Consider the following 27,498-nt stretch of genomic DNA (forward strand, 5'->3'; position numbering starts at 1 on the left):
GCTATAGATATTTTTTGAATAAATATATATTTACATATACATATATGTATGTATGTTCATGTATGTATGTTTATATATAAATGTTTTATTACACATAGATACATATACAAACACATACATACATGTATATATTTTCTTTTTCTTTTGAGACAAGGTCTCCCTTTGTTGCTGAGTCCAGACTCTAGGCTGAGGCATTCCTCCTGCCTCAGTAACCAAGTTCCCAGGATTATCAGTACCCACCACCACAGCCAGCTTTAACTATGGGCTTTGGTATTTTGATCTTTTTTTTTTTTTTTTTGCCAGTCCTGGGGCTTGGACTCAGGGCTTGAGTGCTATCTCTGGTTCCTTTTGGCTCAAGGCTAGCACTCTACCACTTGAGCCACAGCGCCACTTTCAGCTTTTTCTGTGTATGTGGTGCTGAGGAATCGAACCTAGCGCTTCATGCTTGCAAGGCAAGCACTCTACCACTAAGCCACATTCCCAGCCCTGGTATTTTAATTTTGTGTTTTGAATCTTAGGATGTCCTGAATTCTCATTGAGCCCAATTACCTTTTTTTTTTTTTTTTTTTTTTGCCAGTCCTGGGCCTTGGACTCAGGGCCTGGGCACTGTCCCTGGCTTCTTTTATCTCAAGGCTAGCACTCTGCCACTTGAGCCACAGCGCCACTTCTGGTCATTTTCTATATATGTGGTGCTTGGGAATTGAACCCAGGGCTTCATGTATACAAGGCAAGCACTCTTGCCACTAGGCCATATTCCCAGCCCACCTTTTCATTTTTGCCTCGTCACAGTACCTACACCACTAATCAGTGGTCCCTTGTTGGCCTTATTACCTCACTGTTCTCTCTGCATTGCCTGTGACCAGAAGCTCTTGTGTTCATAGTGGATGTTGACAATGGGGGAGGTGGTCAGGAAGTGCAGGTAGCAGCCCCTGCCTGACAAGCTATGCTACTTTGAGCAGGTCACTCATTTCCTTGGGGCTTCAGTTTCCTCTGCTATAAAATAGATATACAATCCAAGGCAGTTGTTCTCTCCCCTGGCTACCTATCAGAGTCATGTAAGAGTCCTTTTGAACATCCTAGCACTGTGCCCCCAGTCTAGAGGTTATATTTAGTTACTCTGGGGTGTTGCATGACATTAGAATGCTTCTAACTTGTTGCCAAGACTGAGATTGCATAGCTAATGTGTGTCAGCATACTCTGGAAAGTGTCCTGGCAGGCCTACTGCTCTCATTCACATACTCACTCACCCACGTGGTCTTGTTCTCCATGTTGATGGTGGGGACATGGGTTCGCAGGAACAGAGTAGCCCAGCCATCTACCCTGACTCGATCAAAATCTCTATAATCCTGGAAGCAGCAAAGGGAGAGTCAAAAGGAGCAACTAAAACCCCTCCAAGTCACCCTCCTGACCCTACTCCTCCTCCACTCTCCTGCTTGGCAGCATCTTGAAGCTATAGCCCTTAAAAATCTGTCAGCCAGGCCCTTTTGCCACACAAAAATGCATTTCACCCGTTCATGTGTGCATCAGGTCCTGTGCTGGATGCTGCAGACAGCAGAGACAATGAAGGGCATAGGTCAAACCCACAGGCCAAATCTAGCCCAGGTTTTGGTACACAGTCTTGCTCATTCATTTATTTATAGCATCTTTTGGAAGTAAGTAGGTACAATAGAAACCACATGTCCCAGAAAGCTGAAAAGATTGATAATCTAGTCACAGCAAAAGTCTGGTCTAGGTGGCCAGAGAAGGCTGGCATGCAAGTAACCCCAACTCAGAGTCAAGCATGACAGGGGGTAGGTGCAGCTTCTCAGAAAGTTCTAGAGTGTCCAGAGGGAGAGAACTCAGCTCAGCAATGAAGTCAGAAAGTTGATGGAGACCTCAAAAGCTGACTAGGAGTTTAAGTAGAAGCTGGCCTTCTAGGGGGAAGAAGTAATAGGGGTGAATGCATGAAGATGGGAAAAGTAATGGGCACAGGGCACCGCAACAGACACACGAGAACAGGCATCTTGGAAACATTGCATATCCACATGCAGACACGCAACTCTAACACCGAGAGTCCATACTGATGGACATACAACTGTGAAGGACTTGATACTATCACACACACACACACACACACACACACACACACACCTTGGCTTCACCCCCTCCCTGTGGCTCTCTTCACCCAGATGAGAGGCACAATAGAGACCTCCACACACAGTACTGACCTCGATGAAGGTACTGTTCCACACCCGGGCCTTCACAGTCACATTGGTGACCGTGGGGGAATCAGGAATGAGACACTCCAGCCACACACAATGGGCACGGCCACTGGCACAGGTCTAAGGTAAGCAGGGAACACAATGCATGAGATGATCTGGCTGCTCATGCTTCCTTCCTTACCTTCCACTTGCCTAGTCTTTGCCCCATCCCTGGGCAACTGAGGCCATCTAACTTCACTTCTTCACGTACCCACATTTCCCATGTCACACATATACATTTAAGACAGACTTTTTTTTTAGGCCAAGCTCATCTGATGCCAGGAACTTGATGACATAAAATCTAATTCCTAGCCAGGTGCTGGTGCCTCAGGCCTGTAAACCTACCTGCTCAGGAAACTGAGATCTGAGGATCAGAGTTCACAGCCACCTAAGTAGGAAAGGCTGTGAGTCTCTGATTTCCAATTAACCACCAAAAGCTGGAAGTGGAGCTGTGGCTCAAAGTGAGAGAGTACTACTAGCCTTGAGTACTAAAGATCGGAGACAGCACCCAAGCCTTGAGATCAAGTCCCAGGACAGTCATAAAAAACAAAAACAGGGCTGGGAATGTGGCCTAGTGGTAGAGAGTTTGCCTAGCATGCATGCAGCCTTGGGTTCAACTCCTAAGTACCACATACACAGAAAAAGGCTGGAAGTGGTGCTGTAGCTCAAGTGGTAGAGTGCTAGCCTTGAGCAAAAGAAGCTCAGGGACAGTACCCAGGCCCTCAGTTCAAGCCCCAGGACTGGCAAATATATATACCAAAACAAAACAAAACAAAAAAACCCTGCCCTCACAGGGTAAAAAAAGAAAAATAACTACAAAAAGCAATACTTGCAAAACTGTTTGGTGTAAGTGAACTGAACACCTCATGGGGGGGGGAAGGGAAAGGGGGAGGAGGGAGGGGGTGTATAAGGGACGAGGTAACAAACAGTACAAGTAATGTATCCAATGCCTAACGTATGAAACTGTAACTTTTCTGTACATCAGTTTGATAATAAAAATTTGAAGAAGAAAACAAAAAAAAACCTGCCCTAATTCCCCATTAGAACCTCCCCCTGTCCCTCTCAACCACTGAGCCTTTGGTGGTATCTGGTTCCTCCTATTGGGACATCACCTCAGACTTCACCCAGCTAAGCTTATACTGGCTTCTTAGGCCTCTTCCTTTCCTTGTCACAAAGGGTGCCATGCCCCATACTTCCTCCTGCCCCTCCCCACTCCCTACGCCTAGAGTCCAAAGCTTTGAATAGCCTGCAACAAAATTGGGACTCATTGGAATAGAGCCAATGGTGCCTCCTTTGGTTTACTGTTTTGGATGCTCCCCTCTCAGAGGAAGAGGGTACCCCCAGGGCAAGAGATGGGTCTCTCTGTCTGGAAGCTCCTGATGGCTGGGCCCATATCACCTTTCAAACCAGAATCTTCCAGTAAGTGGGCTTTACCTCCCATGCCCATGGAGCCCATGCCGTCGATGGGCTGTGTCTATCCCTTCCCTGGTCACTCACCAGCACAGTCTCAGATTTGGCTTTTTTGGCAGCAGCCAGAGTAACAGGTGGGGGGCCCTGTCCACTCCCTGGATCCAGCTGTCGCCGCTTGCGTTGTGGAGATGGTGGTCTGTCCCCAGGATCCTGAACAAGGAAAAGAGTTGTTGGGAAGGTAGAAGAAGTAGGAACAAGGAAAAGGGGACAGGAAAAGCAGGGGTTCCCAAAGGGGACTTTGAAGAAGGATGGGAAAACACCAGCTATCTGCTAGGCAGTATGCAAATGAGATGCAATGCAAATGAGATACAAATGAGAGGTATCCCTGATGGTGAACTTACAAACAGCGTGAGGTTGAGAGGGTTGACAAGGTTTCCAGGCGGGAGGCAGGGCCAGGATCCATTGCCGTGGATGGTGATCTCCGTTGGGTACAGTAGCCACTTGCCATTGGCGACTTCATAGGGCCACTCCAGAGCTAGAACCAGTGTGCCCAGGGATGCCAGCCCCTCCCCCACTGGGCTTATCTGTGGACACAAAAGGTGTCACCCTTACTATCTCTTAGAAAACCACCTCCATCTCACCAGCTCCCAACCCTCCTGCCCTGTATGAACAATGTGTCTGCTTCCTTTCTGGTAATCTTCAGAGAATTTGTTTTGCTGAATAGTTTCTGCTTTGGCCAGATGGCTTGGCCCTTGTTAATTACATTTTAGTTACATTCTTCCCCTGATGCACATTAACTAAGACATTTTGTTAAAAACTCCAGACTCACCAGTGGCTCAGGCCTGTAATCCTAGCTACTAAGGAGGCTGAGATCTGGGGATCACGGTTCAAAGCCAGCCCAGGCAGGAAGGTCCGTGAGAATCTTATCTCCAATTAACCACCAGAAAACCAGAAGTGGTGCTGTGGCTCAAAGTGGTAAGAGAACTAGCCTTGAGCAAAAGAGCTCTGGGATAGCCCCCAGGCCCTGAGTTCAAACTCTACAGCCAACAACAAAAAATAAAATAAAAGCTTCATAAATTTTAATTATATGCTGTTAGTTAAACCAGATACTTTTGCAGATTGTAAACCCAAGTTCAGCCAATATGAGCAGAGGGGCAGGGCCTGCCTGCTTTGTGTGCTCGCTCGCCAGATTTTTGGCTGATGAGATACACTCTTCTGCAGAAGTCAACTTTGCTTTGCTCAATTCCTTTTCAGTTGGTGTCCTTATTCCTGTGCAGCACCCCCAACATCCCAAATCATTCTAACAGCTGGACCTCAGAACCAGAACAACACTCCCCACCCCTGCATCACCTTTTCCACAAGTACCAGCCACAACCCCTGAGATGTGCTGACCTGGAACTCATATTTGAGGGGGCTTCCCACATCCTCTACAGTCTTCATGCCAGACTCGCCCATTACAGACCCACCAAAAAAGCTCTGTAGCCGGTGATTCACCCTAGGGGTAAGAAAGACGGTCATGGGACCAGGAAGGCAGGGCCTTGGTGGAGGGGAAGGGTCCCAAAGCTGGTTAACAACAGCTCCTCTGAAGTCAGGGGGACCTGGGTAGAAACAAGCAAAGTGGCCTCATGCAAATTATCCTGTTTCCTTATCTGTACATTATTACCAACTCTACTTCTTAGACACAGGGAAGTTGAGAGAAGTCAGTGAGATATTTGTACAATTCTTTGTACAATGAGTTCTTTTTGTTTTGTTTTTGGCGCTGATAGTGGGGCTTGAATTCGCACCAGCAACTGGATGTACAATGAGTTTGTGTCAGTCCTAGGGCTTGAACATGGGGCCTGGGCAATGTCTCTGAGTTTTTTTGCTCAAGGCTAGTGCTCTACCACTTGAGCTCCATTTCTGGCATATTTTGTTGGTTAATTGGAGATAAGAGTCTCAGAACCTTCCTGCATGGACTGGCATTGAACCCTAATCTTCAGATGGCCTCCTGAATAGCTAGCATTATAGACATGAGGTACTGGTGCCTAGCTCACAATGAGTTTTTAAGAAATATTGTGGGGGCTGGAAATATTGCCTAGTGGTAGAATGCTTGCCTTGCATACATGAAGCCCTGAGTTCAATTCCTCATACCACATATACAGAAAAAGGCCAGAAGTGGCGCTGGGGCTCAAATGGTAGAATGCTAGCCTTCAGCAAAAAGCCAGGGACAATGCTCAGGCCCTGAGTTCAAGCCCCAGGACTGGCAAAAAAAAAAAGAAAGAAAGAAAGAAATATTGTGGACCAACACCTTAGCCCCAAGTTGCTGACTCCTCCCTTTCTACCTGCTTAGGGGGAAGCAGGGGCTAATCATAACCATAATTATGACTGCTATTATTATGGGAAAGGTGACTTGTAGCCATCAGGCCAAGAGGAGTGTTCAGAGGAGCTTGATAGATACCTTGGGGACAGGGAGACCCTGGCTCAGGCACAGCAGGCTGGGGGTGAGGTAGGGCGGAAAGCAGGGAAGTTACCCACATGCTCAGTGATGCCTGGAGTGTGTAGTCCACCAACAGAGTCAGAGTCATGGGCCGAAGGTTGTCTTGGTGACTTGACCTGGAGAGGGAATGCAAGGGGTAGAAAGGAGACCCAGAATATGACCTCAACCACAACAAGACTGGCTTTACCAGGTCACTCACGTGGACAGCTGCAGCTGCACCTGAAGGTCCCTGGTGTTCAAGGTCACCCCGATGACCTCAAAGGCAATGAGCAGTTCCATCTATCTCAAGAGTCAGAGAGAAGGGCATTGGTGGCCTGGTGAGGCGATAGCTCAGGGAAGAGAAGAGTCAAACACCACACCAGGGAGATGGCTAGCTGGCCTCCTCTCCTTCTCATGTTAAGTGACCAGTCCCACTTCTCCAACTTATCCCCACCTCTTTTTCTGCCCTTTTAGCCTCCAGATGACATTCCTGCTACTTTTGCTACTGCAACTTTCTAAACATATCTCTTGTGGAAAACAATAGTACTCTCCTTAGAAAAGGTTGTAAAAATTTCATCATATCAAAGAAGCAGTGTCGGGCTCAGTAAGTGTCCTCGCTTCCATCTGCCCTAGCACTATGCATATTCCCCAGCAGCACCAGTTTCCTAGTCTTTAGGCTTCTTCCCATCTATTCCTGGATTTTCCTCTCCCCCTACTCTAGTTCTCTTTGGCAGGGGGGGGGAGGGGGGAGCGGGGAGAGGTATGCTAGCACTGGCTTGAACTCAGGGCCTCATGCTCTTTCTTGACTTTTTTTCACTCAAGGCTGGCATGCTAACACTTGAGCCACACGTCCACTTCCAGCTTTTGGCTGGTTAAATGGAGATAAAGAGTCTCGCAGACTTTCTTGCCTGGACTGGCTTCAAACTGCAATCTTTAGATCTCAGCCTCCTAAGAAGCTAATATTACAGGTATGAAGCCACCAGTGTCTGGCTTCCTTCATCCTAGTTCTTTACTTCAAGGTAGTGGAGGCAGATAGGTGAGGATGAACTAAACAGAGGAACAGCCTAGGACCCCCCCCCACACACACACAAAGTGGGAGGATATAGCCAGGAGCTTACCCTCTGGTTCCTTTTGAAGGGGTTCCCCAGCTCACACAGGATGGTCTCATTAGCTTGGCATGTTCCAGACTGAGGAAAAAAGACCTAATGTCAGTTTGAGCTTTTACTCTGCTAGTTATGGAGCAGGGTCAGAAGCCCTTCAGGACCAGACCCCAAGCATTCGGGACAAAGCAGGACACAGCAGGAGGCCCAATCCAGAGGAGACAAGCACACAGCACCATGCACACTGCAATGCAAATATGTGGGAAGCCCCGAATGGGGCTGAGCCTGGCCAGTAGGCACTCACTGGGCGCACTGAGGACAGGAGCAGGGCAGGAGGCACTTCCAGGGTGAGCAGCGCCTCGTGGGCATCCTCCCCAGCCCGCTGTGGGCTGGGAATATTGGTGACATTGATGCTCAAGAGCAGTTTCCGGATGTCCCTGCTGTACTGGAGCCTGAAAGGGGAAGCCCAGGACTAAGTCAAAAGCCCCAGCTCTAAGGCACAATTCAGACCTACCCAGCCACACCCCTTGGATCTCTGGGGATAACAAAAATGCCCTTCTGAACATGGCCTGACTGGTTCTGCAATCTCCTCTGGAAGATGCTTTCCTCCCTGGCCCATTACAGTCTTCCCATTCAGACTGAGTCAATGTGGCCTCATCTGCCTTATGCTAGCCAGTGGGTCCTGGCCTCACCCTGGACCAGTCAGCACCTCTGGGCCCACCTGCTCAGCCGCTGCAGCTGCTCTGACACGAAGGCAGCCCGCATCTGCAGATTGCTGTCACACTTGTTGTCTGGCCCACACTCCTTCTGGAACTGGACCTGGGGGCAGTTGGTCAGAGGCATAAGGGGCTTCCACCAGAACAACATCCCCAAGTGCTACAGACCTCTGGGTCCCTGCCCCACCCACCTCAGTGTGGTTCTCCAGAGCCTGGGCCTGGTTGAGGACTGGGTAAGCATCCAGCGACCGCAGCCCCAGCCGTGGGCGCTCTGGCATCCGCAGAGGTAAAGAGTAGTTCAGAGAAATAACAATGGGCCGGAGTTTGTCTCGGATGTTGTCCTGATAAGGAAAAGGGGGGTGAACCCAGCCTTGCCATCCCCCAGGAAGGATCTTCATGCTATAGTAAGCCTCAGACTAAGCCCCAGGGAGAAACTGGGCCTATCTCCACCCTGAAGCCCCCAGTTAAGCAAACCCCATTCATCCTGCTTTATTAAATGAAAACTTTCTACCATCTTGACTCCCCACCATGAGAAGAGGTCCCTCCAGGAAGGTGTTCTCTTTATCCATGGGGTCTCCACACCCAGCCTTCCTCTTCCACCAAAGCTCAGAAAGGGGCTGCACTTGCCTCCTTCCCCGACCCCCACCCTATCCCCATGGAGAACTGAGCCTCCAGCTCCCACACTCCTCCAATTTCTCACAGTGACATTGCCCCTGGGCTTTATCTTCACCTCTCCCTTACCTCCAACTCCTACACAGGTACGTTTATCTATATCTATCAGCCCTATAGCACTCCAGGCTGACTATCCTAACTTCCAATCTGGGGAGACCTTCTTCCTGTTCCTTCAGCTTTGACCTGTAGGATACTGATCACCTTCCCCAGAGTTCCTCTCCTGCCCCATGCTCTTCCCTCACCATCAGAAGCAACTCCAACGTCTGGCAATGCATCTCTGGCATTGAGAAGAAGCCATGGAAGATGGCGGACTGGCTTTGAGCAAAGCGGAGCCGTGGTGGGCGGCGGTCACGGTCAGCCTCCAGGGTGTAGGCTAGGGCTGCAGGTAGACAGGGCGGTCAGCAAATGGTCAGGGGAGCATGCTCCCCCTTGCCCTGAGCCCAGCACTCACTGATGTTTCGCCTGTAGTTGGGGTTCCCAGCACTCTGGTTGTAGGCAAAGCACAGTTCAACCTGCACACTGGGGGTGAGGGGGGAGATATACAGGAGAGCCTGGTTACAGTGGGACACAGAGCCAAGCCTTACCTCTCACCTTTGTTCTAGGCAAAGGGAACTCGGGCCCCCTCTCCAGGGAAAGGCAGGGGCAAAATTAGTGCACCCACAAATCAGGTCTTTGGTGTCCCTGGCTCCAACCTTCCCACTATTGACATAGAGGTGATGGCAAAGGTCATTATTGGGAAAACTGAGTTCCAGAGGACAGGGATGAAATCATCATTCAGCTGATGGCCAGCCCTTGAACCTAAGCCTCAGGCTCTTCAGTCCAGACCTCCACAGCTATCCACTACTTCCCTTTGTTTCATTCACAAAGAACTTAGGGTTCAGATTATCATCACGTTCTAAGCAGCTAACATTTTTTTGAGCGTAGTGTGCAAAGAACTTTTTTATAAATTATCTCATTTAGTGATACCAAATTATTACCTCTTTTACAGGTGAGGCATCTGGAGATTAATAATTTGCCCAGGATGACTTTCCTTCCTTTCTCATATCCAAACACCTAACAGCTTTTCTCCTCCTTTGTCCTTTGGGACTTCAGCCTCAGAGCCTACCCTTCCCCCTGTAATACACAGCTGGGGGTCCAGAGCTCCTATTCCTAACCATTAGGTTCTATTGCCCCCAATTCACTATGTCTGGTAAAGAGCTCAACCATTTGCACCATCAGTTCCACTTCTGGCTTCTTGGTAGTTAATTGGAGATAAGAGTCCTGTTAGGGCTTGCTTTGAACTGCAATCTTCAGGTCTCATCCTCCTAAACAGCTAGGATTACAGGCATGAGCCACCAGCACTGGGCAGGAATTTTGCTTTTTAATAAGGTTGGATGGGGCTGAATGCTGGTGACTCACACCTATAATCCTAGCTACTCAGGAGGTTAAGATCTAAGGATCAGGGTTCAAAGCCATCCAATGGGAAGGAAGGTCCATGAGACTCTTCTCTCTAATAAACTACTCAGAAAAAGCCAGAGGTGGCGCTGTGGCTCAAGTGGTAGAGTGCTAGCTTTGAGCAAAAGAAGCTCAGAGATAGCACCCAGGCCCTTAGTTCAAGCCCTAGGTCTGGGGAAAAAAAAATTACATATTAAGGTTGAATGAGGAGGAGTAATTCTGGTCCTGAGATCCAATCTTTAAAGATGGGAGAAGGGCTTGGGACTTGGGGCCTCTCATAGCCTACCCACACATGAGAGGCAGGGGCTGATAGTCTGTCTCACCAGGAGGTGGGTGTGCAGAGTGTGGGGTCCAGCACAGCTGGCCTGGCCACCAAGGTCTTGTGGACGATGTTGATGACAGGTCGAGCCCTGCAGAGACAACAAAAGCAGGCAGGTATCAGTGCTCCCCTAGCCAGGGCTTAAGTTTGAACTTCCACAATGTCAAGGAAGGATGGAGCTGAGGCTCCAAGTAGTCAGAATTGGAGGAGAGAATGGACTCAAGCCACTGTCCTTAAGCTCACCGCAGCAGCACGATGTGGTCTGACAGACTTCCTACTAACAGATCTGGGTAAAAGTTCTCATCCACGTCCATGTGTCCACTCAGAGAGTAGCCGAAGGTGGACAAGCCAGAGAGTCCCAATTTTTCTCCATGGATTACCTAGGAAAGGAGAGAAATGGTGAGGACAGGCTCTGGCTGATGGTGCCCAGCGGGAAATAGGGAAGAAGTGGATGAAAGGGAATGGGACAGTTCTTCTCTGCTGGAGGGTACAGTAGTCACATCTGTCCATCCGTACCTGCTGGGGCTGTTTGAGGAGCCCCCCAGAGCTGCTATGGTAGATGTATACTTTGCCCAGGCCCTCGAATGGGGCTCCCACAGCAATGTCTGGAAAGAAGAGGCAAGGGATAAGGTCATCCAGGTATTCTAGACCTCACATCTCCCTACCGCTGTCCTATAGGCCATGGATTCTAGTGTGGCACTGACTTGACCCAGGTGAAAGTGCTCAGAGAGACAGGGAAGCTGCGGAGCTTTAGGAGAAGGGAAGTAATTTGCCCAAAGTCTCACACTGAAACAGGTAAGAGTTATATCTCCTCCTCTCTCCCACCCTAGCTTCCTTTCCATATACCTCATTCTTCTAAAGGGCATCTATCAGAAGAGTGTTGTAAAAGGGGCATTCCTAAAGCCAGGTGCTAGTGGCTCATGCCTGTAATCCTAGCTATTCTTAAGGACCAAGGTTCAAAGCCAGCCTGGGAAGGAAAGTGTGTGAGACTCTTATCTCCAATGAACCACCAAAAAACTGGGAGTGGAGCAGTGGTTCAAAGTGGCAGAGTGCTAGCCTTGAGCGAAAGAGCTCAAGGACAGCATCCAGGCCCTGAGTTCAAACCCCATGACTGCCAAAAAAGAAAAGAAAAGAAGAGGTGTTCCTAGTTAGTGACAGCCAGTGAGGACAGGATGTGTCTAATTCTTACAAGAGTTGCTGTAGGGTAGTTATCACTGTCCCCACTTCACAGATGAGGATGCACGTGCCAAACCCAGCTAAACAACTAATGAGGAGAGAATGCTTGAGCTCCTGCCTAAATACCAAGGACTAGGAGATATTTTATGATCTTCTTAAACTTTACGAGACTCTTTGTCATTTGCAACATTTGGTCTGTTAAGGCCTGAGTATCCAGAAGGCCAAGCTTGTTAGTACAGGAGGCCAAGGAAAACTATGTAGGTCCTAAGCAGAAGCCATCAATCACCCTTCTATAAGTGCTGGGCTTTGTTGGCTGGACTCTCTGGCTCCTCTGCCTCCCCTTAGGTTCACAGCTCTGTACTGGGAAGTTGTCAGTGAAGTGACATTGGGATAATCCAGTTGTTTCCATGGAAACCAGGTTCACGCCCAAATCTGTCCTTATTGACCCCCATCCCCCATGCACTCCAGGCCTGACTAGCTCCCATGTCTGCAAAAGCACTGGAGGTGAACCCTACTCTAGGGATCTCACATTGTTCCAGCCCTTATTTATACCCCACACCTGAAAGACTACATTCTTGCTCTTTACCCCTTCCCCAACTCCTAAACCCCCTCCCTCCATCCCACATCTCTTCCAGAATCATCTTTGAAGATACCAAGCTCTCATATCATACCCCTTCTCTAAAACATTCTATGGATGCCCCCCACCCCATTCCTGTCTTCACTATTACCCAAAGATATTCTGGTGTATGTGCCAGAACTGAGGCTTGAGCTCAGGCTCTCCCTCTCACCTGACTTTTTCACTTAAGCCTGGAGCTCTACTGCTTGAGCCACAACCTCACTTCCAGCTTTTTGCTGGTTCACTGGAGATAAGAGTGTCATAGACTTTTCTGCCTCAGTTGGCTTCAAACAGAGATCCTCAGATCCCAGCCTCTGGTTTTTTTTTTTGTTTGTTTGTTTTTTTGCCAGTCCTGGGCCTTGGACTCAGGGCCTGAGCACTGTCCCTGGCTTCTTCCCGCTCAAGACTAGCACTCTGCCACTTGAGCCACAGCGCCGCTTCTGGCCGTATTCTGTATATGTGGTGCTGGGGAATCGAACCTAGGGCCTTGTGTATCCGAGGCAGGCACTCTTGCCACTAGGCTATATCCCCTGCAGATCTCAGCCTCTGATTAGAGGAGTGAGCTACAGTGCCTGGCTCATTACTCAAGGAGTAGCTTTCAGAGTGTCCACAGTGTCTGGGAATCCGGCTCTGTGGTAAGGTGGTTGCCTAACATGCATGATTCCTCAGTACCACATATACAGGAAAAGCCAGAAGTGGCACTGTGGCTCAAGTGGTAGAGTGCTAGCCTTGAGCAAAAGAAGCTCAGGGACAGGCAGCCTAGGCCCTGAGTTCAAGCCCCAAGACTGGCAAAAAGAAAACAACAACAACGAAGTGTCTACCGCACTCATGCACAGCCTCCTCACCCTGTCTCTAGGGAACATTACAGCACTGAGACTGTGCCCCTCTGTTCCTCTGTATGGTGCCCTCTCAGCCTACCCTTTGCTGCCCAAGCCCCAGCCCCTCCAGGAGAGTCCCCTGGTCAGCTGCACAACCTCTCTCTAGTACTGCTCTGAGCAAACTGGGCTCGGGTCCCATTCCTTTTCCTCTGCGGGCCCTATCAAGCCTGGTATGCAGCTGGCATTCAGTGAGGGCACTGAGGGAGGGGTGCTGGCTCATACCCTGGAATCCATCCTGGTTGATGTCACCAATGCTGGCCACAGAGAAGCCGAAGGTGGAGCGACTGGGGCCATGAAGAAGGAGGGACGGGTGGGTGGGGAAGGAGGTTCCTGCCTGGTTCATGAAGACATAGACAGCACCTCCTACCTCTTCCTTCCGCTCAAAGTAGTACGGAGCACCCACCAGGAGGTCCTGCCACCTGCACAGGAGAGGAGAAGGGAGGCTGACTCTCAACAGACAGCATAACTGTTCTTTAACAAGAACTGATTGGCCAGAGCACACAGCTACACAAAGGGCATGGGAAGGTCATCATGACCCACAGAATAGAAAATACATGATGTGGAGAAGCCACGCAGTCAAGGAGCACACTCACACAGCCCACACCCACTGAAGCCAAGCAAATGACAGGGGCAGACAAGCAAGCGTAGGTGTCATGCAAATGACATGCTAATGCCCAGGTCCCCATAAGGTCTGATTGCAAATCCCTGCAAAGTGCAAATGTACACTTGCAAAGCTTCCATTTTCCTCACCTGGCATGGACAAGCCTGCCTTCTTTCCCTCCTCTCCCCCCTCCCTGGCCCCAGAGGATATCCCAGGTCTCCAGATTCTCACCCATCATTGTTCAGGTCTGCCAGGGCAATGGCGCTACCAAAATAAGCGCCCACCTGTGTGCCCTCCAGCACCTGCCTCCTCCGCAGGTCTCCGCCTGCCTCCTGGCTCAGCAAGAAGACGGCACCCATATGTCGGTGCCGTGGGGCGCCTGTCACAATAGTGATGTCCGTGGGGTGCAGGACAGCACTGCCTACCTGCATTGTGTAACCTGGGATAGGTGAAGAAGGAAAGCATTCGATCAAGTCCCCCAATAGTCCTTTTCTCCCTTTTTATTCTGGGCCAGTCCTCTAGTTACCACCCAACACCATATTCTAAGTTGAGCAAAAAGAGTGCAGCTCCCTTCAACCCCTAGCCAGGTGTGACAGCCCACACCTATAATCACACCACTTGAGAGGCTGAGCAGGAAGATCTCAAGTTTGAGGACAACCTATAACTGCACAACCAGTTCCAGGCCAGTTGAAGCTACCTGGAGGGACCCTAATCTCCAAAAGCTGGGTAAAGGGCTCAAGCCAGTAGCCCTAGCTAGTTGGATGACACAATCAGGGTGGTTTGAAGTCAGGCTGAGCAAAAAGAAGTACACGAGACTCTATTACAACCAATGGCTGAGCGTGGTGGTGCTTGTCTGTCATCCTCCCCAGTATGGGGACACACGAGTCAGAAGATCACAGCCAAGACTGGCCCGGGCATGAAGTGAGACTCTACCTCAAAAACAACCAATAGAGACTGGGAATGTAGCTTAGTGGTAGAGTGCTTGCCTAGCATGCATGAAGCCCTGGGTTTGATTCCTCAGCACCACATACACAGAAAAAGCCACAAATCGTGCCATGGCTCAAGTGGTAGAGTGCTAACCTTGAGCAAAAGAAGCTCAGGGATAGTGCCAGCCGTGGGTTCAAGTTCTAGGACTGGCACCAAAAACAAACAAAAAAAGAGCCAGACACTGGCAGCTCAACGCCTGTAGTACTAGCTACTGAGGAGACTAAGATCAGAGGTTTAAAGTTTGAGGCCAGCAGGCAAAATCGGATAGACTTTTATCTCCAAGTAACCAGCAAAAAGCCAGAAGTGGAGGTGTGTGCTTCACATAGTAGAGGAAAGTGAAAGAGTGAGGCCCTTAGTTCAAGTATAGGCATGGCACATGCACAAAAAATAAGCACGCCCACGCCAGCCACCAGTGGCTCATGCCTGTAATCCTACCTACTCAGGAGGCTGAGATCTGAGGATCCTGGTTCAAAGCCAGCCCAGGCAGGAAAGTCTCTGAGACTCTTATCTCCAATTAACCACCAGAAAACAGGAAGTGGCGTTGTAGCTCCAACTGGTAGAGTGCTAGCCTTGAGCTGAAGAGCTCAGGGACAGCACCCAGGCCCAGAGTTCAAGCCCCATGACTAACAACAACAAAAATAACCAAAGAGGGGATGTGGTTCAGTGGTAGAGTGTATGCTTAGCAGTTACAAAGCTCTGAGTTCAAGCTCTAGTACTGAGAAAAAAATTTAAAAAGCCCAGTGACTATACCTCATCCCATTTGCAGTCCTGCCTGCCCCTTGGATTATGAGCTGCTTGAGGGTAGTGGCTCTGGCTTGAACTTGAACAGAGCCTGGTATACAGGCAGAGTGCAAGAGTGCATGTTAGTTGACCTGAAGGCCACTAGTCATACCTGCATGAAAGCCTCACTCCACCATACAGGAAGGAAGGCCAGTGTTTTAGGGAACCATCCAGCTTCTTCCCCCCCACCCCTGCCCTATCACCAATATGCCACCAAAACTTGACTCACCGATGTAGAGATTTCCTTGGTCCTCTGGGTCCTTGTAGCTATATTCAACTAAATCCCAGTCCTTCCTCTGAATCATGTAGCTACTTCCTGCACGTATTGGGGGGAGGGGCAGGGGAAGTTTCAGTCACCATCCTTTTCCTCCATCATGCCCATCCCCCACCTAATAATAATAATAATAATAATAATAATTTCCCCCTTTTATTTGTGAATCCTGTGCCATTTGTAAATCATTTCCTCTTAACAATTCTGTGAGGTAGAAAGAGAAGAAAATTATAGCTTGGAGGAATACAGACTTGTGCATAGTCCTGTGGGAATAGCTGTAGAACACAGCTCGCATCCTGGGTTCCTGAGTCCATGCTTGTCTACCCTCTAAATGCCATGATTATACTTCACATCATTTTCCCCTGAGTCCTGTCCCCAGATTCAAGCTGCCCAGCCCCTGTACCCTGAGCTGCTGCTGGAAGAAACCAGTGTCCCTACCAAGCCGTTGAAGGGGGGGGGGGGGGAAGGACATGAGGGAGGAGAGGGGTCAGGGTCTCAGCCTTCCATTATCCCAGAGTTGTTTCTATACCAGACTCCCTATTGGTCAAGAGGACACTGAAAGCTCTCCACCTGTTGGTTCTATGACAGTGGGGGCTCAGGAAGGGAGACAGGTCACTACTGCTACAACCTGTGTGATGGAGAGGGGCAAGGAGATGGAGGGAGCTTGAATCATCAGATTCCAGGGTGATGGGTCACATAACAGTTGAAAGCATGGATCCTGTTAGGCACTAACAGGTCACTCCTGGAATCCTAGCTACTCGGGTTGAGATCAGAGGATCATGGTTCAAAGCTAGCCAAGACAGAAAAGACTCATCTTAATTAACTAGCAAAAAGAAAAGGCTAGGGCTGGGAATGTGGCTTAGTGGTAGAGGGCTTGCCTAGCATACATGAAGCCCTGGGTTCAATTCTTCGGTACCATATACACAGAAAAAGCCCTGAGCAACAGCGGCTCAGGGACAGTGCCCAGGCTCTAAGTTCAAGCTCCAGGACTGGCAAAAAATAAAGAGAGACAGACAGAGAGGAAAAGGCTAGAAGAATGGCATAAAGTGATACAGCCTCAGTCATAAGCAAGTGGAGCAAAAGTATGAAGCCTTGGGTTTTAAATCTCAGTAACAATGTATGCATACATGTGTGTGCGTGCGCACACACACACACACACGCACACACACACACTCCAAAAACAAAAAACCACATGTGTCTTGCTGGGCACTGGTGGTTCAAGCCTGCAATTCTAACTGTTCAGGACTACTCAGGAAGCTTAGAGTAGAAACATTATGGTTTGAGGCAGGAAAGTTCTCAAGACTCAATCTGAAAAATAACCAGAAAAAAACACAAAAAACCATAGCTGGAGACATAGCTCAAGCAGAATACTAGCCTAGCAAGCACTAAGCCCTTAAAGCCCCAGTACCACCAAAATAAATAGATACATACATACATTCATACATAAATATAAAAGGGCTGGCTGCTGGTGACTCATCCTATAATCTTTATTACTCAGGAGGTGGAGAAATAAGGATCAAGGTTCAAATACAACCTGGGCAGGAAAGTCCATGAGACTATCTTCAATTAACCACCAAAAAGCTGGATATGGAGGTGTAGCTCAAGTAGTAACTTGAATGAATGCTAGCCTTGAATGAAAAAAAGCTGAGAGAGGACCCAGGCTCTGAGTTCAAGCCCAAGTTACCAGCACACACACACACACACACACACACACACATACACACAAAAGGTTGAGGGCAAGGAATGTGACTTAGCAGTAGAGTGCTTGCCTACCATGCATGAATCCCTGGGTTCCATTCCTCAGTACCACATAAACAGAAAAAGCCAGAAGTGGCACTGTGGCTCAAGTGGTAGAGTGTTAGCCTTGAACAAAAGGGATCTCAAGGACAGTACTCAGTCCCAGAGTTCAAACCCTAGGACTGGCAGAAAAAAAACAAACCACAAAGCATACAAACACATATGGATTAAGACAATTATGTACAAAACCTCTGACAGTGAGTGCTTTAACACAGCAGAGATCATGGGCACTGCTGCTGTTGAGGGCAGGGTATCCTATCTCTTCTGCCTCCTAGAGTAGATGACCTGGGTAGATTGTGAGTGGCTTACTGCAGGGGGTACAGGGAGTCTCTACCCTCCTCCCTTTTTCCATAGTCCCCACCTTTCCAGTTGTAGGCCCCAGGAGCACCAAAGTACACAGTGTTCCGGGTGAAGCCGCCGCTGGTGCCCAGCTGGCACATGCCGGTCTCCAGGTAGTCCGTGTTGCTGTTGCACATCTCATTGTGGTATGTCTGCCACTCGTCACTGGAGTCCAGCTCTAGGTCATTACCCCGCACGTAGCACTTGCCCACCATGCGCCGCTGGTCCTCTACTCCCGACCACAGCACCTTCGTATAGCGGTGGGCACAGACCTAGGGAACCCCCAAACCCACAGCCTTAGTCTCCCTCACCCTGGGCACCGGTGGCTGGTGGGACAGGAGTTGAAAGGCCTCTTTTTCTTCCTGAGGCAATAACGTCAGCCCGCATTCCCTTTGAGTATTTGAGCATTGGTCCCAAAGGTCAGGGCCAGTGTGAGGGAAGCCGGAAAGTATGGATTTGAGAACAGCTTAGAGATCTTGGTGAAAGGAAAGGGGAGGGATGAGTAAATGGGGAAGCTTAAGCTCCTGGCTGTTTGGGAGCCAGTTTGGAAACTTGCTTCTCTATCCCCCAATGACTCTTAACAATGGGATTATTATTATATAATTATAATAATACCAGCATCAATAACACCAGCAATAGCTGACACTGAGCAATTCGAAATACTTTCCATATTAACCTGGTTTTTTTATTTGGTGCCAATCCTGGGGCTTGAACTCGAAGCCTGGGTGCTGTCCCTGAGCTTCCTTTGCTCTACCACTTGAGCCACAGCTCCACTTATGACTTTCTTTGAGGTTTGTAGGAGGTTAGAGTCTCACAGACTTTGCTGCCTGGATGGGCTTTGAACCACAGTCTTCAGGTGTCAGCCTCCTGAGTAGCTGGGATTACAGGCGTGAGCTACCAGCACTGGGCCCCATATTCTTTTAAGCCTGATCACAAGGCTATGGTTAGGGATTTTTTGTTTTGTTTTGTTTATTTGTTTATGTATTTAGCTTTTGGCAGTAGTGAGGTTTAAATGCAGCACCTTGCGTTTGTTAGACACTCTACCACTTGAGCCACACTCACAGCCTTTTTTTATTTTTATTTTTTGGCCAGTCCTGGGCCTTGGACTCAGGGCCTAAGCACTATCCCTGGCTTCTTTTTGCTCAAGACTAGCACTCTGCCACTTGAGCCACAGCGCCACTTCTGGCTTTTTCTGTATATGTGGTGCTAGGGAATTGAACCCAGGGCTTCATTGTATACAAGGCAAGCGCTCTTACCACTCAGCCATATTCCCAGCCTTCATAGCCTTTTTTTTTTTTTTTTTTTTGCCTTTACTTGTTTGCTTTCTTCCTGAGCCAGCTTTGGACTATGATCCTCCTACCTATAAGCCTCCTGTGTAGCTGAGATTATAGATGTGAATTACCACATCAGGCTTGTTTGTTGAGATAGGGTCTTGTAACTTTTTCCTCAGGTTAGCTTTGACCTGTGAGCCTTCCAATCTGGTACAGGTAGCTATGATTATATGTGTAAGCCACTGAAACTGGCTACTTTATCCATTTTAGATAAAGAAACCAAGGCACTGAGAGCTTTAGTAGCTAGCTCTCAAGAATCCGTCCAAGATCCCACATCTAGACAGAGATAGAGAATACTCTAACTAAGGCTGGCTGGTTCCAAGTCTGACCTATTGCCCTCATAAAAGCAAGAAACTACACATAGCACGTTGCAGGTACTCAAGATGCATTATCAGACAAATCATTGCTTCAGGACTTGGCTGTGGCTCAGTGGGAAAGCACTTGTCTAGCATATGCAAGGCCCTGGGTTCAATGTCCAACATCACAAGGAAAGGAGGGGAGTAAAGTAGATTGAAGTAGGCAATGTCTAGAAACAGGCTTTTGGCTATGTGCTTTTCTTGTCTCCTAGATGTGAGCCTGCCTGAGGCACAGCTGTTTCTAGTGCTAGCACCATGCTTGGTACACAGTAGGTGCTCACTAAATATGTGTTGAATAAAGGAATTGGGTGTGTGGGTAGCTAACTGCTAAGGACCCAGGGTCCAGATACACAACAGGTCACACAAAGGCATTTCAGTGAACTTATTATGCCAACCTGGTGCTTAGAACAGTGTTCAGGCTGGGCACCAGTGGCTCACACCTGTAATCTTAGCTACTCAGGAGGCTGAGACCTGGAGGATTGAGGCTCAAAGCTAACTTCATGCAAAAAAAAACCCTTCACAACTCCATCTCCAACTAACTAGCAAAAAAATCAAGCTGGAGATATGGCTCAAGTGGTAGAGCACTGGCCAAGCCAAAAAAAAAAAAAAAAAAAAAAAAAGATGCCCTAAATTCAAGTTCCAGTCCATAAATAAATAAATAAAATCTGGGCACTGATAGCATATACCTGTAGTCCTAGCTATTCAGAAGGCTGAATTCTGAGGATCTCAGTTCAAAGCTCGCCCAGGTAGGAAAGTGTGTGAGACTCTTATCTCCAATTAATCACCAGAAAACCAGAAGTGGAGCGGTGGCTCAAAGTGGTAGAGTGCTAGCCCTGAGCAAAATAGAGCTCAAATACAGGTGTCCAGGCCCTGAGTCCAAGCCCCATGATCTACAAAAGAAAGAAAGAAAGAAAGAAAGACCGTCAGCAGGAGGTGACAAGTAATACTCCCTGTCAGCAGGGAGTAGCCCCCAAACCAATGCCAGGCAAGCCGGGGTCAGCAGGGCTGTGCCTCTTCCGGCAGCCAGCCTCCCAGGAAGGAGTGCCAGCCAGCACCAGCAGCCCGGGGCCTTTTCTGCCCTTTCCTCCTCCAAGTTCCCTCTGCTCTTTCCCACGAGTGGTTGAGTATCCCATGAGGGAAGCCGGAAGAAGTGAGCTGATTCACACAGGACCCAGGCCATGCCCAGCCTTGACAGAGTGCAGACACCACCCCTCCTAGGCATGGAGGGAGGGGGACAATACAGGCCTGTGGAGACACAGCTGCAGAAAGACAACAGCACAGACACACACAGACACACAGATACAGACACACACACACACATACACACACGATCCCTACTGGCCTCTATTGAACAACCATGCCACCCCTGGAAGATCAAGAGGGCTAAGGTGGGGGTGGGAGTGGGGCTGGGTGAGCGCTCACATACCAAGACTCGACCCGCAGGACCTTGGCTAGCCACGGTCACCCCAAGCCACATGTCCTCGATAATGTGATGGTCCGGATCACCTGTGGGCACGAGAAGAATTCTTGAGTCAGGACACCTCAGCATGTATTCCAGTGCCCAAAGCCTCTAGAGGGCAGGAGTGGGCACTCTTGGACCCTCTGCCCCCGTGTAGGGAGACCTCTTCAGATCTCTGCCAACCCCACATGACCCTACTCTCCAGGATTCTTCCCAGCTGCAATTTAGCCTTACATCTATCTCTTCCAGGTCATTCTCTCAGTACCCCATTGGGCCAGGCCTCTAACCCACCCTGCTCCCCAGCCCGTTCCCCTCACTTTTCTCTTTGATGTCCATCCGTTCACAGTCATCTTTGAGGGCAGTGAGGGGGCACAGGTACACAGCACCGGTCCGGTTTGTATAGCCATCGGGCACAGCAAGGTCCTGAGGGGCACCAGCCAGAAGTCTAGGGAAAGAGAGGAAGGTGGATGGGCCAGATTCTCCACAGCTCACGAGGACCAACTTGCTATTCAACCCAAATTTACTGAGCCTCATTTCTGTGTCAGGCTCTGGGGTTGAGACATGAATGGATGGCCCTCCAGGAGAGGCCAGTATAGGGGAAAGCAGGCCAGGAAATGGATAGCCCAGTACTAGTCTCATGAGACGAGACAAAAGCATGGAGCTAACCAGTCCTGATTCAGCAGAGGCCTGCCAAAAGGTGCCTAGGCCTGTATCTGAGGATGACAAGGAACAGGGTGGAGAACTTTAGGCAATGGTACAGCAAGAAGCAGCATGATTCAGGGAGCGGGTCTTCATACAGCTGGTGCCCATGGTGGGGGAATGGGGGTGGGGGGTGGGGGAGGGTTTTGAAGGAACCACAGAGGAAGCTAAGGAATAGGTCTGGATTTTCAAGTGCTTTGGCCTCTGAGATGAAGGCAGATTGGGAGAGCGCAAGATGGAAGGAATCTTGGTCACAGGAATGAGTTGTTTGGAGTGGGGTTCTTCCTCTTACAGCCATCCAAGGATTTAGATCTAGGAGGCTGGGGCCTCTACACGAGCTGAGTGATGCCTTCGCTCCCCATGCCCACACTTCCACCTCGACAAGACACACGGGTATGACATAAGACTGGATAGCTGCTATTTTGGATAACATGTAGCTCAAAAGTAAAGTTCCAGTGAATGAGGATGAGCAAGGGCCAGCTAGAATCCATCTTTAAGGACAAGGGCACTAAGGTCCTACAACGGTGCTTAGGGCCCTGGCCACCTATATAGCACAGATGGTACCAGAGCAACTGGCGTAGGAAGTGAAGGAGGGGAAAGGGTATCTTGAATTCCTCTAAGGATAGTCCCTGAACCCCTGCGATATCCGTGAAAGAGGGTAAGTTCTCTACCCCACCCCAGGCCAAAGAGAACCAATCTGGTGCACCCCAGTTCAAGAAACCCAGTTTGCCCAAGCCATCCATCTTCTTTCCACATCACCTTCCTGCCGGAATCCCTTCCTCAGTCCTGAGGGCTCAGCCTCCTAGGTGGGCAGGCACCTCCAGGATGTCCCTTCATTCAGCACTAGCAACACCATGGCTCTCAGTCTCTCAGCTCAGAACCTGGCCTTGGGCTTCCTGCCAGTTTGGAAACAGGGAACAACGCCACAATGCCACGCCTGCAGCCCTGCCTGGGACCTGCGAGTAATGGCTGTGGGAGCAGGGTAGGGCCTGGGCATGCTGGGACCTGGGGTACCTCCGCCCACTGGGAGTCAAGAATGCACTGCCTCTGGCAGTTCTGGGAAGGAGGTGGGACCTGTCCACACCTCACCATGTAGACCTCCCCTGAGGAAATAAATGTTCCTGGGAGGAGAAAAATACTGTGAGCACCCCAGGAGGTAACCAGGCCCTGTTAGTCACCCCTGCCAGGCTGCAGGGTGCCTCTAATGGCTGTCCACCCATGGACCATCTGCCTCCTAGCAGGCCTGACAGAGGAGAGAAGGAAGCCAGGGCCCTGAAAAAGTAACATCTCCTACAGAGTACAGGAGACCTACCTAGTTCTGGGGTTGCGTCTGCCTCCAAGGCAATTTCCTTTCCTTTTCTGAGCCTTGAACATCCCTTCTGTAAAATGGGAACCACAGCTGCCCTGTCAACCATCCAGGTTGTTATTGGAATAAATGGATTCATTCAGTAAAAGGTCTTTCTAACTACAAAGCCAGGCCCCAGAGGAGTGCTGCTGCTCGGGTTTCTTGTGGCTGGTGCTGGCCCTGGCCTAAGCCAAAACTCCCTCCAAGGACCCAGAAATTTCTGCCCCAACAGGTTAGACAGAGCAGATGGAAGAGGATAGATGATTGCCATGATTAGGGAGCAGGGGAAGAATATAAGTAGGACTTCCATAGTCTGAGGAGATGGATAGTGGTGGCTGTTCATATTATGGAACTCTGAGTTGGCTGGAGATGGAGGTTGGAGGTAGAGGGTCCTACTGCAAGGATCTTGAAGAACTGTAGATTTCACAGGGTGAAGGGAGACCCTGGAGTTGCCCTCCAGGGGAACTGTGAGGGAACTGTGGTCCTCATTGCTACTGTTCAAGATGATGCTAAGCAAAATACACTCCAAGTTACCGAAATAAGTAGTTTATCATTGTTGTTGTTATTTTCAACGTACTATGTGAAATTATGCCTTTTCCTTTGGTTGTTCTTCCCTATGGTTTTACCCCTGATGTCACTAAAACTGATTTTGGTACCCTGGGTATTGTATATGTTTATCAAACTAGGGAAGGGAAGGGGAACATCACAATGGAAAGACAAAGGGTAAAAGGCAAACCAATGCAACAGCAATACTTAGAAGACAATATGCTGTAAACCAACTGTACAACTGGAGATGGGGTGGAAAGAACTGGGGAGGAGGGAGAAAAATGAGGGAGGAGGTAACTAGTTTGATAAGAAATAATGTACTCATTGCCTTACATATCAAACTGTAAGCCCTCTGTACATCACTTTGACAATAAAAAAAAAAAAGTCACCCCTTGCTACTGCTGTCCTGCCCACACTGTCAGGTAAAAGGTACCTGAGGAGTGGGGAGAATGGTTCTATGCTTTCCAGCTCCGGGCCTTAGCTAGGAGTAACTGAGAGACTCCTACTGTGAGCTTCCTGGGGTATAGAGCAGAGCCAGGCATTAATGGCAATCAGAACTAAATAAAGCAACTCCTCAAAGTACCTGTAACCGTCCCACCCTTGCCCAGAACCAGCCTTTGTGCCCATGGATGGAGATGCGGCCGGGCCAATACCCTAATCCCAACCACATATCCAGGCCTTCCCTCCTCAGAGATTCCACAGGGAGCCCCCCCCCCCCATACCCCCTTGGAGTATTTTTAGCTCCTACTTGGCCTGCTTAGAGGCCCTGTAAGGCCCTCTGGCTCCTAGCCCAGGATCCAATGAGTCCACAGTCAGAAGCTTGTGCAGATAGGGGGAAAAGGGGGTGCAGAGGGTCAGGCCCAGCTTCCTGCAGTCACAGCCAGGTGTGTGGTTATTCTCAAACCAGAGATTAGAGAATCCAGACAGAGGGAGGGGACTCTACTGTTCTGTAAATTAATGTAAACCAATATGCAAATGAGCATTTCCCCTAGCTACCTGGTGTTGGGTCTTTGATTTTGTTTGTTTTGTTTTTGTTGCCAGACCTGGGGCCTGGACTCAGGGCCTGAGCACTGTTCCTGGCTTCTTTTTTTTTTTTTTCTCAAGGCTAGCACTCTACCATTTGAGCCACTGCACCACTTCTAGCTTTTTCTGTATATGTGGTTCTGAGGAATCGAACCCAGGGCTTCATGTATACAAGGTAAGCACTTTACCACGAGGCCATATTCCCAGCCCCGTGTTGGGTGTTTGAATACAAGTCAGAAATGGGAGAAGAGGTGGGGGACGCCTAGATAAGGTTCTTGGGACAAGGAAGGCAGGAGAGGGGACCTCCCCTCTCCTGGAGTTAGGCACAGAGCCCACCTGGGGGTGAAGGGGATGGGTGAAAAGACTGATGAGAGGCTCTAAAACCACGGCCTCCTCACCCTTACCTTTGACCAGCCAGAAGGGCCCTCTTGGCCTCTGGGTAAAGCTCTTTCTCACCCTGCCACAGTGCTCCTCCTGGACAGTTCAAATGGAATGGAACAGCAGAGTAGAAAGCCGGAGCAGAAGGGGAGAAAAAGGCTGGGGAATGGGGCCCTGGAGAGTTCAGGGCACCAGGCTGGCTGACCCCCAAAAAGCATAAGGCCCCAGGGGGATGGTAGGGTGGGGTGATGCTCCAAGAGGCAGTCTATAGAATTCAGTTTCCCACTTTCATCTCAGTGAGGTGTGATGTGGGTCCCATGGGTGAGGCCAGAGGGGGCCAGAGGATCTAGCATTCCCCCTACAAGGCCTGACTCCTGCTCCCCTCCCATGCCAGAAGGAGATCTGCTCCAACCCAGGGGGAGGAGGGAAGGGGCCAGTTCTTGGATGCCTGGATACCGGCTCTGTGCCAGCCCTGCTGCCTGAATTAGCCACCTCCCCAGAGGCAGCTCCTATGGCTGTAGTCCTTACCATCCTCCCTACTCCTCCTCAGGCTACCCACCCAGCCCCCTCTTCCCTTGGGGATTCAGCCTTAGAACCTGAGCAACAAGCTAGAGGGAGCCAGAGGAGAAGGACAGGAGAAGGACGGGAGAAAGAGGCCTTGGTAGGGCCTCGGGTATGAAGGATAAGGTTATTTTTCTTCTCCTTTTACTATTAGCTCTTTAGTATTCTTCCCATATTTGACCTCCGAGGGCATTGTGTCATTAAACTTCAGTCCCCCATATTGCAGCGGACACTCCCTTCTTCCCTGAGCTCTGACCAAGCCCCTTTTGCTGCTGCTTTTTCTGCAAGGTAAACCTTCTCTACTTCTTACCATTTTCATTCCTTGGCCTAGACTGATCATGGCAAGAACCAGAGGAAAAGGATACACTGCTATGGAGGCCTTCTGCCTGCAGCCCCAGCTGCTGTGCCACTTCTGCTGGCCATGAAGGGTGCCAGGCACCCACCTGTCCAGGGAGCACTTTTCAGAAGGGCTCTCCTACCTCAGGCATGACCTCATTCCCATGATCCACAGCAACTTCTGTGCCAGGTTTCCCAGACACCCTTACTTCTAGGCAAGGGTAAAAGGGAGAAGGGGGGCCCTCATAGTCTTTGTAGACCAGACCAGGAAGAAAGGACTGAGCAGGTGCAGGGGGTGTGATCAGTAACAGCTTCCCGTGGCAATTGTCTGCCTCTCTCTAAGAGGCCATTCTGCCCCAAAGCATGTGGTCTTCCCTGCTTCTCACTCACTTTCTGAGACTGGGAGCTAGAGGCCTGGGTTGTGAGTGGGGGACCCCAATCCAAAGATGAAGGCAATGGCATAGCAAAGAGTACCCACCTCGTATTTTTAACCATTTCTGCGGCAAAATCTTTGAGAACACAAAAGCTGTGTTCTCCCCCCTCCTTCTACCTCCCAGAACAATGTACAGATACACGATTTAAGAGTCCCTGCATATCCCGAAAATATCCTGCAAACCCCAGATGAAGAACCTACTGAAGGACTTGGAGGATCACAGAATACGAGGCTGGAGCTTGACTTACTAGTTCCCTAGAGCTGTGTACACAGACAGCTGTTCACATCTGGCTACACAGCTGGTTGCATCAAAGCACAGCTGGTACAGCTGGCTCTCACAAAGGGCCAGGAGGCTAGACTCCGTGAGATGAGGAGCTAAGCAAGACACAGAAACAATCCTGGATAAGATTGAGGAGCGCTAATGAGGAGATACCAAAACCAACTCTGTCTAGAACCACCTGCTCACAGAAGTTCTCTCCTTTTTGAGTGGGGTTCTTGGGAGAAGTGGATACATTGTATCCTGGCCTCAGCCTGAGCCTCCCAGTGCTCCATGGAGAAGCACACACAGAGCATTTTACAGACACTATCTCATTAAATCCCCACTAACATCCAGTCAGGACCTGTTGTATCCAGGTGTGGGGGTGCACACCTGCAATCCTAGCACTCTGAAAGCAGAGGCAGAGGCAGGTGTTTGGGGCCCCTAGCAAGATCCCATCTCAAAGAAAAAAAGAGCAAAAACAACAACAAAAAGGACTGTTGTTTCTCTTGCCTGGACATGGAAGGGTACTAAAGCTCAGGTATCAGTGACACACACAAGATAGGACACTGGCAATGGGGTGGCTAAGCCTCTTCCCCCTCCACAATGCCCAGTTGCTTCCCATAGGCCCCCAAAGATAGGAAGGAATATATAAACCCAGGTTCTACCCCTTTTGGGGGAAAACTGGACCTGGAAAGAAGCTAGCAGAGTGGGGGAGGGATTGCAGTATCTTTTTCTTTTTCTTTTTTTTTTTTATGTCCTGCAGATTCTTCCATTGAAACATTTGAAAATCATGTACTGAGCTAGGATAGGAAAGACACTGCTCTAGAAACTCACACCCATGATAGTCTAACTGGATCTCTGAAATAATAAAGGTTGACCAAAGCCAGCCCACGGCTGTGGGGCCAGTGAGGAAGGTGTAGCGGCCCTCCCTTCTGCAGGAAAGTCTGATGGAGTGGAGGCTAAGTCCAGGCAGGTAGGCTG

The 27,498-nt window shown here is 49.5% G+C and overlaps 1 protein-coding gene across 3 annotated transcripts in view; it reads right to left on the reverse strand.

Annotated features, from left to right (window-relative positions):
* Window positions 1-27,498, reverse strand: part of Itga3 (integrin subunit alpha 3) — a 38,111-nt gene that overhangs the window by 4,523 nt on the left and 6,090 nt on the right. For all 3 annotated transcript variants that reach the window (XM_048366318.1, XM_048366317.1, XM_048366316.1), the window contains 22 exons: window positions 21,255-21,382; window positions 20,905-20,984; window positions 17,814-18,063; window positions 15,614-15,700; window positions 13,849-14,056; window positions 13,239-13,435; window positions 10,863-10,951; window positions 10,590-10,726; window positions 10,351-10,437; window positions 9,045-9,112; window positions 8,836-8,972; window positions 8,113-8,262; window positions 7,927-8,024; window positions 7,510-7,657; window positions 7,224-7,292; window positions 6,326-6,405; window positions 6,165-6,242; window positions 5,043-5,145; window positions 4,052-4,234; window positions 3,738-3,860; window positions 2,208-2,321; window positions 1,248-1,346 (listed from right to left, as the gene is read on the reverse strand). In XM_048366318.1, the coding sequence (XP_048222275.1) occupies window positions 1,248-1,346; window positions 2,208-2,321; window positions 3,738-3,860; window positions 4,052-4,234; window positions 5,043-5,145; window positions 6,165-6,242; window positions 6,326-6,405; window positions 7,224-7,292; window positions 7,510-7,657; window positions 7,927-8,024; window positions 8,113-8,262; window positions 8,836-8,972; window positions 9,045-9,112; window positions 10,351-10,437; window positions 10,590-10,726; window positions 10,863-10,951; window positions 13,239-13,435; window positions 13,849-14,056; window positions 15,614-15,700; window positions 17,814-18,063; window positions 20,905-20,984; window positions 21,255-21,382 (2,713 nt within the window). The remainder of the gene's footprint in view (window positions 1-1,247; window positions 1,347-2,207; window positions 2,322-3,737; window positions 3,861-4,051; window positions 4,235-5,042; window positions 5,146-6,164; window positions 6,243-6,325; window positions 6,406-7,223; window positions 7,293-7,509; window positions 7,658-7,926; window positions 8,025-8,112; window positions 8,263-8,835; window positions 8,973-9,044; window positions 9,113-10,350; window positions 10,438-10,589; window positions 10,727-10,862; window positions 10,952-13,238; window positions 13,436-13,848; window positions 14,057-15,613; window positions 15,701-17,813; window positions 18,064-20,904; window positions 20,985-21,254; window positions 21,383-27,498) is intronic.

This window comes from Perognathus longimembris, chromosome 17, assembly GCF_023159225.1.
Source record: "Perognathus longimembris pacificus isolate PPM17 chromosome 17, ASM2315922v1, whole genome shotgun sequence".
In the NCBI taxonomy this organism is placed as follows: Eukaryota; Metazoa; Chordata; class Mammalia; order Rodentia; family Heteromyidae; genus Perognathus; species Perognathus longimembris.